This window comes from Heptranchias perlo, chromosome 14 (assembly GCF_035084215.1).
Source record: "Heptranchias perlo isolate sHepPer1 chromosome 14, sHepPer1.hap1, whole genome shotgun sequence".
NCBI lineage: Eukaryota > Metazoa > Chordata > Chondrichthyes > Hexanchiformes > Hexanchidae > Heptranchias > Heptranchias perlo.
This window is the reverse complement of record NC_090338.1, coordinates 18,516,893-18,530,235: the sequence shown is the minus strand read 5'-3', so window position 1 is coordinate 18,530,235 and position 13,343 is coordinate 18,516,893. Positions and strand designations below refer to the sequence as shown.

General features: G+C 40.1%; 1 protein-coding gene across 3 annotated transcripts in view; it reads left to right on the top strand.

Annotated features, from left to right (window-relative positions):
* Positions 1 to 13,343, top strand: part of glra1 (glycine receptor, alpha 1) — an 89,120-nt gene that overhangs the window by 57,357 nt on the left and 18,420 nt on the right. For 2 of the 3 annotated variants that reach the window (XM_067996092.1, XM_067996094.1), the window contains exons 5-8: positions 604 to 686; positions 5,952 to 6,089; positions 8,203 to 8,417; positions 10,676 to 10,822. In XM_067996092.1, the coding sequence (XP_067852193.1) occupies positions 604 to 686; positions 5,952 to 6,089; positions 8,203 to 8,417; positions 10,676 to 10,822 (583 nt within the window). The remainder of the gene's footprint in view (positions 1 to 603; positions 687 to 5,951; positions 6,090 to 8,202; positions 8,418 to 10,675; positions 10,823 to 13,343) is intronic. The other variant, XM_067996093.1, reaches the window with a different exon arrangement.

Below are 13,343 nucleotides of genomic sequence, written 5' to 3'. Positions count from 1 at the left end.
TGATTTGATTAACTAGTGGAAAGGAGGAATTATTGCATTAACTAGTGGAGGACTTGATAGCAGTAGACATGGGGGTGGGGGAATGCTCAAAGTAACTGGTGTGAGCTGAGCATAATAAGTACTGAGAGGAGATGGAATTATCACAGTAACTAGTGCTAGGCCAAAAATCTTCGTCAAATCATTTAAATTCATCAGCTCAAGCCGCAGCCAGTCGTAGATCAAGTTACCATTCTACTGCTTTCCTTAAGAAGCATGGGTAATTTTATCTACCCATTATTACCAACAGTATAGATTCCACTGGTCAGTGTTATTGGCTAAGTATTATACTGTAGCTTAGTACCATCAACTAGGAGCGCTTGTAGTAATAACTTGGTATGAATTGTAGTGTTCATCTGCATCACACACTCAGAATGGAGGGGAGTATTGACCAGTATTACACACTTGAAGAATGTTGTGTTCACCTATGCTATTATCTTTAGCTCAGTGAATTTGAGATCTGGCTTCAAATTTCGTAGGCTGAGGTCAGTCCCAGTCAAACAGAGCTTAGGCCATTTAACTCGACCATTGTACCCAATGTAAAAATAATTCTTTGCTTCTTTTCAGGTTAACACTGAGCCTTGCCTGTCCCATGGACTTAAAGAATTTCCCAATGGATGTGCAAACTTGTATAATGCAGCTTGAAAGCTGTAAGTATCTTCTATTTATTAGCTCATTCTAATACCAATGTCAAAAACTAACAATCTAAAAAAGAAGTGGGCTTTCTGAATGCAGTCCTTATTACATGTTTATCACTTGACTGTTACCAACTCCTATACTCTGAACTTAAGTCAAAAACCACTTTTCTAAATGTATAATTTTGGAATTGTTGCATGTTTCCAGAATTATTAACATTATTGTTGTAATGTCACCTTTTTCATATAATGGCCTCGACTTTCTGGGCAAGTCTATCAGTTTTCTGGTGGATCTGGGATGTATATATGCTCTAGGACGTGCTCAACCATGTCCCTGCCTGTCCACCCCCATTTGTGGAGTGCAGGCCCATCAGCACAAACTGGGCCGATCCACATACAAAATTAAAATGAAAGAATAGTGACTTCTGCCATGCCCTCCACCATTTTCCGTTAGAACACTGATGTCAGGGTCACCTGGGGTACAAATGTCAGGAGAGGGGATGCTAAAAAAATTAATTGAAGAGGGGCATGTGCAATTGTTGCCAAAGCCATGCCATGCACAGGGCCCAGAAGCAACTTCAAAAATTTTGAGGAATAACATTGGTGACTAGATGTTAACTCTACAGCAGGCCCGCAATTCCCCACTGTAGTAAGTTTCTGGCTGCAATTTAATGCAACTTGCTAGCAGAGGTCAGGGTTCCCGCTTTCAACATGCAAATGACCCGGGGCCAGAAAGTCAGCTGAGGTCAAGGGTCAACTCCCACCCTGCTGGAGATGTTCCCCCCCCCCCCCCCCCCCCGCCCTTATCAGAAAACCCTGGTACACTTCTAAACAATAAAGGAGTTACCTTATCTTGTTTTGTGCCTTGTTCTTACTCTCCACAGCTACCTTATATGTTACTCTGTATTAAACACTTGTTGCTCTCCCTAGGTTTTATCTATGTTGATGCTTTGTTCTGACTGTGTTACTCCCTGTAGTTATCATCCTTTGTTGTCACTCTGCTGTTACTGTGGTATGGCTACCCTTTGGTTTTCCTCATACCTTGTTACTTGTTGCTATTTGTTGTTCTTCTTTCTGGTTGCTAGCACTGCTGCCGCTGCTACTCTTGGTTGTTACACTCAGTTGCTCTTACCTAGTGTGGTATTTATTGTTATTATTGCTTTCTCCTTTGTTCTTACACTATTATTAGCTTCTGGTGCTCCCACCCTTCTTGCTGTCCTCTGTTATTTTCCGTTTATATCTTCTATTATTCTTAATTCCTGGTTCTACTCACTGTTGTCACTTATTGGAGTTAACATCCTCAGTTATTATTATCCTGTTTTATATTTTTGTCCTCCCTCCTGTTTTCACTAATTGTCTCCCTCAACACAACATTCCATGAACACCAGACACCCTGAGCTAGACAGTGACTGCCAAACATGGGGGGGCATCACTGCGGAGCCCACGCTTCCTCACCAGATGTCCACTCTCATGCACTTTCAGCAGATGATGTGGAGATGTCGGTGATGGACTGGGGTTGACAATTGTAAACAATTTTACAACACCAAGTTATAGTCCAACAATTTTATTTGAAAATCACAAGCTTTCGGAGGCTTCCTCCTTCCTCAGGTGAATGTCAAGAAATCCTCGAACCTTTCGCATTTATAAATCACAGAACAATACCTGGTGATTACAGATAATCTTTCCAACTGCCCGTTGCCAAGGCAATCAAAGTGTTCAGACAGAGAGGTGTTACCTACAGGACCACCGAATATACAAACAACCAAAAAAAAACAGAGAGAGAGAGAGGCAGAAACATAGAAACATAAGGAAGGAAGAGAAAGACAGCAAATGACACGTTATATTAAAAACAGATAACTTTTGTTCGCTGGTGGGGTTACGTGTAGCGTGACATGAACCCAAGATCCCGGTTGAGGCCGTCCTCATGGGTGTGGAACTTGGCTATCAATTTCTGCTTGACGATTTTGCGTTGTCGTGTGTCTCGAAGGCCGCCTTCTGCAGAGGTTATTAAATAGTTATCAGCAGCAGGAATCCTTGCCAATTTTTCTCTGTCTAACCCAGAAATGTTCAAGCCAATTATATCCTCATACTGCCCCAACTGAGAGCAGCTAACTCAGCATAAAGCCCCGAATCTGCTTCCTCTCTGCCCTGTATGGGATATGGGCGTCACTGGAAAGGCTGGCATTCATTGCCCATCCCCAGGTGCCCTGAGGTTTGTTACATCTGAGTGTCTTGAGAGGCCACTTCAGAGAACAGTTAAGAGTCAACTATGTTGGTGTGGGACTGGAGTCACATATAGGCGAGACTGGGTAAGGACAATAATGAACCAGTTGGGTTTTCACGACAATCCAACAGCTTCATGGATACTTCTACTGATACCAGCTTTTTAATTGGGTGAACATTGGGGGTATCCTATCCTTCCTTATTAATTTCCAGTTATTATCCTGCGTTGCTGGTCCTTGTTGTAGCCAGCCTCTACTGTTACTATGTAGTTATTACCCTCAATTAATCTTTATATTGTTACCCTCTGTTATAAAGTTCTGTTGTAAATGTCTGTCCTTTTCTGTAGTTATTGAGTTATCTTCTTTTATTTTCTGTTGTTTCTGTCTGTGCCTAATGCCATCTGTTACAGTAAACCAGACCATTTGCAATACTAACATACAAACAGTTGGCATCATAGTATGACATCCCTCTGTTCACTATTTTAAAACAGCATTAACCTGTTTAAAATAAGTGGGTTAATGCCTCACTTAAAATAGCAGACAAGAGGAATGTTATACGAATGGGTATGATGGGCCAACTGGCCTTGTTCTGTGCTGTAAATTTAAAGTTAAACATTTGTATGCTAATTTCAGTCATTTCTAGCCCCATATGTTACTATTAATCCTCAGTTATTGTTGTTGTAGCTAGTTGTAATTCTGTGTGGTTACCCACTGTCTTTATTACTCTTCGTAGTGATCACCCTCTGAAATTATTCTGCATCTATCCCCCTGCTGTTATTCTTCTATAATTACTACCATTTATAGTTACTTTTTCATTGAATTCTATTGTTCTGCTTTGGTTTCTTATCACCTTCTGTGGCTGTTGCTTTCTACCCTTTCTTTTTGTATTTACTACACATTCATCCAAGATCAGACTGATAAGAGAAAAGTCTGCTCTGACGTTTACCTGTAAGGGGCCTGTATGAAATGAATTTGGGAGGGTCTCAATCCTGTTCTTAGTGTGAAGGAATCCCCAACACAACATATGCCCCTAAATTGACACTTAATTGTCATTAAATCGGCAATCTCATAGAGAGGCAAAAGAATGGCCAGTGTGGAAATTGAAAAATGTCATCCTGGTGCAGTATTGGTTCACTTCTAAGGTCGGGGATGAGACACGTCATTGAAGCAGAGTAGTGGAAACTTCACTCTGCATTTAACAATGACGCACCTGACCTGGGAGTGCTTGAAGCAAACATTAAGTGCCTGAAATCAAAAATGTTCCTTTCCCCCAACATTCTCTCTTGTAATTATTACTTTCTGTTATTATCGCACTCTGTAATTACCCCTAGTTGATACTAACTTCCCTTGCTATTGTTCTCTGTTTTTCTCCATTGATACTCTTAGTTGTTTGTTACTCTCTACTTCATAACATCTGTTATTAGTCTTTGGTAACCTTTCTTTCTACCCATCAAGCCAAGGGATATTAATGCTGGGAACTGTAACACTTTCCATTTGGATACCCCCAATGCAGGTATAGCGCAGGCTAGTTGAACAATAAAGCTTCTTTTACTCTGCCCCAACAATATGCTTTAGTCCCACCCTTACTGCATCTGTGTGGCATTTTTCTGTTTCCCACATCAACCATCCTGTGGCTTTATGAGTGAGAGTTGAATTTTGAGCTGTGTGTCTGACACAACTAGATATTGGGTTGAGACTGCTCAGACTCATTTCACATAGGACCACTACAGCTAACAGACAGAGGAGATTTCATCCCATCCTGCCCCTCCTCTTGTTTATCATTTTGTGTAACTATCTTATGTTTTCACTCTCTAATCCTCCTTGTTGCTACACTCAACTGTTGTCCTTTGTACTTACTGGCCTTTGCTGTATTCTCTGTTATTATTCTTTGTTGTTACTCTTCTCTGTGTTAACTGTGTCGTTACTCCCCTCTGGTGTTACTCTCCACAGTCTTTATTCTCCACTATGATTACTCTCCTCCGTTATTAACTTCTGTTATTCTCTGTCCTCTGATGTCACTCTCTTCTGTTGTTTGCTTTGCTTTTCTTCTCTTCTGTTATTATCTTATGTTCTTATCACATTAGGTTGTTAATTTCTGTCATTATTATCCTCTACTATTATTGTCAAGTACACATTGTAATTATTACATTCTCTTGGTTTCTCCTTGCTGTTACTGTCCTTTGCTTTAATTCTCTCATTATTTGCTCTCTCTATTATGGTATATTGTTCTTTTGTAATCATTATCCTCTGTTGTTATGTGTTGTTACTCTCCTAATATTACCTCCTTTGTATTTTTTAAAATCTTCTGCTATTATCTTTTTTGATGTTCCTTCTCTCTGTTCAGTTGTTTCTGTCTGTTACTGTTAGTATTTAATGCTTTAGTTATCCAATGTTGGAGGCAGCCCTGTAGGATAAAGCTGGTAGCAATGCCATCTAATGAGGTACCAAAATCCTCCAGAGACACAGGCCTAGATTTGCTTCCTGAATACCACCTGTTTTGGGATACCAGAGGGGATAATAGGGGAAAATGGGGCAGGGGGAGCTGCCACCAAATCCCTGCCCTTCAATATGACTGCCAGAATTTTCCTTTGCCATCTTTGGGGGAAGGATCTTATCATCCCATCCATTGCCACATAATGGTGAGTGGGTGGGGCTTGGGTCGTCATGGGACTTCCCTCCGTTTCCATCAAAGTTCTGCCTATCTGGTATTCAAGAGGCACTTATAGGCTTTAGGTGGTAGGAGACTTTTAAGAAGTTCTTTTTGAATGCGTCTTCTTCTACTTCCAGACCCTACCCATTACGATTATTTGTAGCATCTGGGGAGACTGCTCATTTTTCCCCAGTTGCTTGCCTGCCCCTTTAATCAGTTGCAATGAATGCATTAAAATAGAAATGTATTGACAGAAACATGAAAAATAGTGCACAGAGGGAATTAGCTATATTTCTCCGTTACTTCTTTATTTTTCTTGGAATTTTCAAATCCATAGCAGCCCAGTATTGGGTGTCTGGACTGGTCATTCAAATACATTGAGTTTCCTTTTCCGTTTCTGTCTTTCAGTTGGATACACAATGAATGATCTGATATTTGAATGGGATGAAAATGCTGCTGTACAGGTAGCTGAAGGGTTAACTTTACCACAGTTTATTCTCGAAGATGAAAAGGATCTAAGATACTGCACAAAGCTCTACAACACAGGTCAGTGTCGTAACTAATACCATCACCACTGTGATACTGCACAAGGCATTACAACGTATGATCAGAGCTACCTTCACTACAACAGTGACATGTGACATGATCAGAGTTACCTTCACTACAATAGTGCACAAACCACTTAACACCGCATGGCTCAATGTTAGCTGTTCTGAGCACATTGTGCTCAATAAGTTTCACCTGTCCAAATTAATGAGTTGATACTATTCTCTATGGTCACTTCTAATGTTTTTCCCATTGATAGTCTCCCACTGCATAAACAGTGCTGTGGTGTAACTTACCCATGGGGCATGGAATCCAGTGAATAAAAAAGAAAAGTAAATGATTTGCCTTTAATCATTATTAAGCGTTGTTTGAGCAAAGTTATTTTGTAAGTAATATTACTCTCCTTTGTTTTGGTCGACAGAGAGTTTATTATCAGTAGAGCAAGTGATGTGGTACAGCATCCTACAGATTTCTACACTTCCCACTTGTACTGCAATTTAGTACCCAAATATTGCAATTTTACACAGAAGGTCCCAGAGGCAGCAAAAATGCTGTTGTCTGTGTGGAATTAAATGAGAAATCAACTTGCTGTAACAATTCATTTGCCCTACTTATAGGGTGATTGATTTGGGGAAGGGGGGATGTGATTTTTTACAGTAGTTGCTCTTTATGTATATACATTTTTAACAAATCTCAGTCTTTGTTGCCTTGTATACATGGTTTTTGACCTCCTTTCCTTTAAGGGTATTGGAACCCTTATACCTCTCACGAAAGGGAAGTGAAAGAGTTGCGTCCTGAACCCTAAAATGATGGGTTAATTTCATGAGGTTTCACTTCTGCCATGGAGCCGTGATACTAGTAATATCAGAATATTGGGGCTACAGTGTTATAGCCGTAACTCCACTGCCGTACTCACCACTAGTGAGGCACTTCACCAAGAGTTCCGCCTCACAAAATTACCCCCTCTGCCTCTCGTGGTCAGAAAGAAAGGAAACTAGATATCTGAAGGTGGCCTTGTAACGAGCTATAAGGATGAGCACATGATTCCCTTAAACAACTGACGTTCCTATTTCCTCTAGTTGCTAACTATCTGTTCATAGTATGTCTTCATGCGAAGATGAATAATCTACCTTTTCACACCATCATGAGGATATATATAGTAACTATGAGTATGTAACTTCATTAGAAAAACATCCGATTTATATTTATAATCGGATACTGTGACTGTATGAAGTGAATGTGATACTTAGACTGGCTGCATGCTGACACATACTGGAAAAAGCACTGTTAAACTAAACTAATTAGATAGAAGTGAACAAATTGACATCTTCAGAGGGGAGAATGGCGACAATAAATAAATAAGGACAATGAATAAATAGCACTTGACCATAATATTTGATTTGAGCAGGGTTACAGAGAAATGAATGAGGGACAATGTTGACTTTAAAGAGGAAATTTTCCAATTTCACACTACCGGCGGAGAGCCTTGCCTGCTGGAAATGCATGGCGGAAATTTGGCTGCACACTGTGCATGATTTTCCGACCATTGTTGATAGTCAGAAATTCATGGGAAGCACATTTCCAGATTTTTGAGATATGCTGCTGATGGGCGAGGAGCACAAAGTCAGGAAATTACCCATAAGAAACTGGGCAAAGATATAATCACTTGATGAATCATAGAATCATACAGCACGGAAGGAGGCCATTCAGCCCATCGTGCCTGTGCAGGTTCTTTAAAAGAGCTGTCCAATTAGTCCTGCTCCCCTGTTCTTTCCCCATTGCCCTGCAAATCTTTCCATTTCCGTTGTCTATCCAATTCCCTTTTGAAAGTTACTATTGAATCTACTTCCACCACCCTTTCAGGCAGTGCATTTCAGATCATAACAACTCGCTAGGTAAAAAAAATAACTCCTCATCTCCTCTCTAGTTCTTTTGTCAATTATCTTAAATCTGTGTCCTCTGATTACTGACCCTCCTGCCAGTGGAAATAGTTTCTGTGGAACACAATGAGTGTTCCTTGAAAAGATGTAGACTATGTTTGGAGACTTTATTGACATTATAGTATCTGAACTAATCTAAATAACAGCACTGTAACTTTTCTGTCCCACTCCAGGGAAATTTACTTGTATAGAGGCACGTTTCCACCTGGAGAGACAGATGGGTTACTACTTAATCCAGATGTACATCCCTAGTCTCCTTATTGTTATCCTGTCCTGGGTCTCCTTCTGGATTAATATGGATGCAGCACCAGCGCGTGTTGGTCTGGGAATTACCACTGTGCTTACCATGACTACACAGAGCTCAGGATCCCGAGCATCACTACCAAAGGTAACAGAGTGAGAGATACCAAAGTGGACTTTTGTAGCATCAAAAACGCTTCAATAAGAGGAGCATAACCCAGCAATTTCATATGTAGTTTTAAAGTTTTGTTTATGTAACAATGCTGCATTCATATTCTGTCAGGGATTTTATATATATATATATGTTAATCACTGAGCAACCATGATATTTCCAATAACTCACAAGTATTTTAGAAAGCATTGTGCAAAGTTCTACATGTGAGGCTTTTGAAGATTATCTCTTGGTACCGGTTCTAAATTGCTTGAATTGAAAACTGGTTTCACAACCGAAGGCTAAAGGTAGTGATAAATGGAAATGCTGTATCTGGAATGCCCTAACCAATGGTGTTTCACAGGGATCTACCCTGGGTAACCTGCTGTCTACACTATTTGTGAATCACCTCGAGCAAAATATTACCAGTACGATCAGAGAATTTGTTAATGACATGTCTGCGGGCAGTTAACAAGCAGAAAGAAGACAGATAATATTTTAAGGTAGTTATCCCAGTTAGGCAGATGGGTTGAGAATTGGCAGAGGCGTTTAATGTGAGTGGATGGTAATGCATGTTGGACTGGAAACATGTGTGCGACATGAAAGAGCCCTTGGGACAAAGTTAGGCCTATGGGATTGGACTAACCTAAACCCCACCGGGAAAGATCGAATTTTTTCCCATAAAGAGGAAATACCATTAACATTTTAGGGAGGGGTGGCCACTCAAACTAATTTTAAACAAAATAAAGTAATAAAATGTAACAAAATTAAATCAAAATGATGAGACTTGGGAAATCAAAACAAAAATTCCAAACAATGTCCATTTGTCATGGAAGACGCTAAGGGAGACACACTGCATGCTGGTGTTTAAGGGTCACCCAATTGCACATTATGGCTTCAAACATGTGCAAGCAGTCAGGGGAATCCTGGACCTGTGGATGGTGGAGTTGGCCAAGCCCAGAAGTGGACCCACCAGGTGATCCTCCTCTAGACTTGCCCTATGCATCAGGTGACCAAAAATAAACAGAATAGAGACCAAACCAAAAGAAAAACCTTACAAACAATCTCCTCAAATAATGGAGGAGCAATGCAACCCCTGGCACTGCAAATAGAGATGGAACATAGAATAATGTGAAATGGCATTCATTAGGAAGGATGGAAAAGGAAAGGGATTTGGCATGATAATTAATCATATCCAAAAAGTATCTAGCTGACGTGAAGCAATTGCCAATTGAGAAAATTGGGTAGTTGGCTACATCTGAACAGTACTGGATTACAAATCAGAACCATTATAATGACTTTGCATAGGTCGCTACTGAGGTCAACTGTGCACCATACTTTGCATACATAACTGCGCATTATGGTGCGCAGTTTTGATCACCCTCAAAAAGAAATAGATAAACTGGAAAATGCTCAAAGAAGAATGACAACGATAATTCCAGGCTTTAGAGAACTACATTATAGAGAAAGACTCAGGCAATTGAATTTATTTTCACTGAGAAAAGAAGACTGAGAAGAGACATGATATGGGTCTTTAAAAGAATGAAAGTTACAGAGATAAGGTAGAAAGAAGCAGACTATTTTGCTTTGACAGTGAGCCAAGAACTTGAAGAACAAGTACAAAATTCACAAAGCCTCAAGCACAATTAGAAATTAGAAGAATTTTCTCCCACAGAATAATGGATATGTGATACAAACTACCAAGGCCAATTGATACCTTTAAAAAGGAATTGGATCAATACCTATTGAGAAAAGGGATTTAGAGTTAATATAGATATTAATAGATCTGTTTGAGTCATTTGAGAAATATAAAAAGAGTATCGAGATCTTGTGACGGGCAGGGGAGATTCATGGTTGAGGTAGTCATGCACTGACTGTGGAAGACTCGGCTTCATGGGCACATGATTTCTTATTCCAAGCTTTCTTGAGTCCTTTGGTTCTCAGAACGTGTGAAGTATTCCCAACAATATCCAATATTTCCAGTACCTATTGGCCATTCCCAACGTTTCCTGTTCCTACTTTCCCATCTCTTGTTTTTATCTTTTTCTATTTCTTCAAGTTTTTCTTGTTTAATCTAATTGCCTTTCCATTCTTGTTTTATTCCTTTTTAATTCTTGCGTGATGGCAAAATGGCTAAATGACTTCTTCAAATGAAACTCCCTTGAATGGAGCAGCGACCAGAGCTTGGTTATTTGACGTATGTGTAGTTCCTGTGCTACAGCAGCGTGAATAATAATTGTCTTTCCCTACTTCAGGTATCCTATGTAAAAGCCATTGACATCTGGATGGCTGTCTGCTTACTCTTTGTCTTCTCTGCACTATTGGAATATGCAGCTGTTAACTTTGTATCTCGTCAACATAAAGAACTACTGAGGTTCCGCCGGCGAAGGCGCCTCCACAAGGTAGGGGCTAGAGAGATAAGGACAGAGGCCCTCCCCACTATATACACAAATACTCACATATACAGTCAGGGTATAACTCGAGAGACAGTGACAGAGCACTGCCTCTCATCTATATACACACAAACAATATAAACCAGAGATCAGGGACAAAGAAATTATTTATGGGCGATGTGTCACCAATAACAATTTGCATTTATATATCACCTTTAACAGAGAAAAATGTCCCAAGGTGCTTCACAAAAGATTAATCAGACCAAAATCGATGCCGAGCCAAGAAAGAGATATTAGGAGGGGTGTCTAAAATCTTGGTCAAAGAGGTGGATTTTAAGGAGGATCTTAAAGGAAGAGAGGGAGGTGGAGAGATTTAGGAAGGGAATTTCAGAGCAAAGGGCCTAGACAGCTGAAGGTGTAGCCACCAGCGGTGGGATGAAGGGAGTGGGGGGTGCACAAGAGACCAGAATTGGCGGAACGCTGAGTTCTCTGATTGTTGTAGGGCTGGAGAAGGTTTCAGAGCTAGGGATGGGTGAGATCACGAGGATAAGAATTTTAAAAATATCTCTTACTTAAGGATGTTTACTACTAGAGAAATAGTTTTCCTTATCAGGGTGCGTTCTTTACTTGAGGGCAGAGGACTATTTGCACATGGGGGAAGCATCCCTAACTTAATAATAATTTCTCCTGATATGATTTATAAATATTGGACTTATTTAAATGACTTAGGCCCTGAACTCAGATCCATATGGAAAACAAAGCAGCCTCAATACCACAAGTTATGTATTTTATTACTCATATACCACAGACATTGTGCTAACCACAATGAGTTCAAAGCAGTCATATCACATTCTCTTCTTTCTGTTCTGTGACAGATGGGAGTGAGAATGGAATGACTAGGTTGGAGATAGAAGTGTATCAGATTTATGTTTTGGTCAATTTTTGTGCTCATCAAGGTGAAGGGTTAGGGAACTTAATTTCTCCACATTTACATCCAATGTCAGCATCAAGCTTTCCCGTGCCATAGTCAGATGTAGAATACAATTCCCTTCACTTAAACCCTTAAATCCAATCTCAGAATAGCATCCTTATCCCACACCACTAAGAGCTTTCCTTTTCCTATCCACTCATTCTTGTAGATTCTCTATAATCATAAAAATACTTGCAGCGTATTGCACCAAAATGTCTCAAAATGCTTCAGGCAATAAATTACTTTTTGAAGTGCAGTGACTTATTATGTACACAAATGCAATAGCTATTCTGTGCCAGCAACATTGCACAAACAACAATGAGATTAATTACCAGTTTTATTGTTGGTATTGGCTGAGTAGGATTTCTAATTTAGTACCAGTAATACTGAATTTTGGGCAGTTTTGTGCAACGGAAACTGGGTTGAGACTCTCCAAAGCGACTTCACATAAGGCCTTTACAGTTGGTAAAGAGAATAAAATTCCACCTTATCAGCCTTGATTTGAATCCATGTCGCAGAGGTGCATATGAACTAGATCATCCAATCCCCAAGATAATTTTATTTTAATAAAGGAGTTGATTTGTAAGGGAGTACAGTGATGCAGTCCATTGGAACTCCACCATGTAGGTCATCATGTAGTCATAAGAAGCAGGTTCATATCAGAAACCCTCCACCCACTGAATTCCCCATCTGTAACTCAGAAGGCAAGCATCAATCAGAAACTAGGGGTAGGAATTCCTCTGGTCACTCTGTATGGTGTTCGCGTAAATGTGTCTGTGAAGATCTCTTCCGTCAATATTTCTAGTTAAATCATAAACAAGAATACGTAGATTTTCCAGTCCATCCACAGACCTGGTGGGCACTCGGTTGTGATGGGTGTCACAGCCATCAGGTGTTGACCCTGTAGGAACTTAATATTCTCAGTGAGCTCCTGTCACCAGTAACATCTTCCACTGGGAGTGTGCAGCTTGTGCTTAGGTCTGTTGCAGTTCCTTGAAGGGAAGGTTGTTTTGTGGGAACATACCATGCAAACAGTATGCACACATAGTATTATGCGAGCTATGTTGAAAAATGTCTCTTGGAGCCAACATTGTAACGTTTGTCACTTTTCTGTCATTGTAGGCCTGAATATGTCACTGCACCAGAAAAAGACAGGCTGCATCCCTCTCACCAACATTTGCAAGTCACCAGCACAGCTACACACATAACAGAGGCTTCAATTAGTAAGCTTGAGATGGTAGCACAGTGTAAGGCACAGGGCATGAGTAGCAACTGATGGTGGCAGACAAAGAGCAGGAACATTTTGGACACCCTCCTTGTTTCCTTATACGTTGGGAAATTCAGCAATCCAGTGAAATTGGGCAGCCTGGTGCTAGTAAATAACAAATGTAAGGAATCTTACAACACCAGGTTATAGTCCAACAAATTTATTTTAAATCACAAGCTTTCGGAGATTATCTCCTTCGTCAGATGAATGAATGAAAAGGTTCTCAAATCGCATATCTTATACTATGTTGGGAAATAACAAAGGAGATGAAATAGCTGGTTATTCCGACTGAA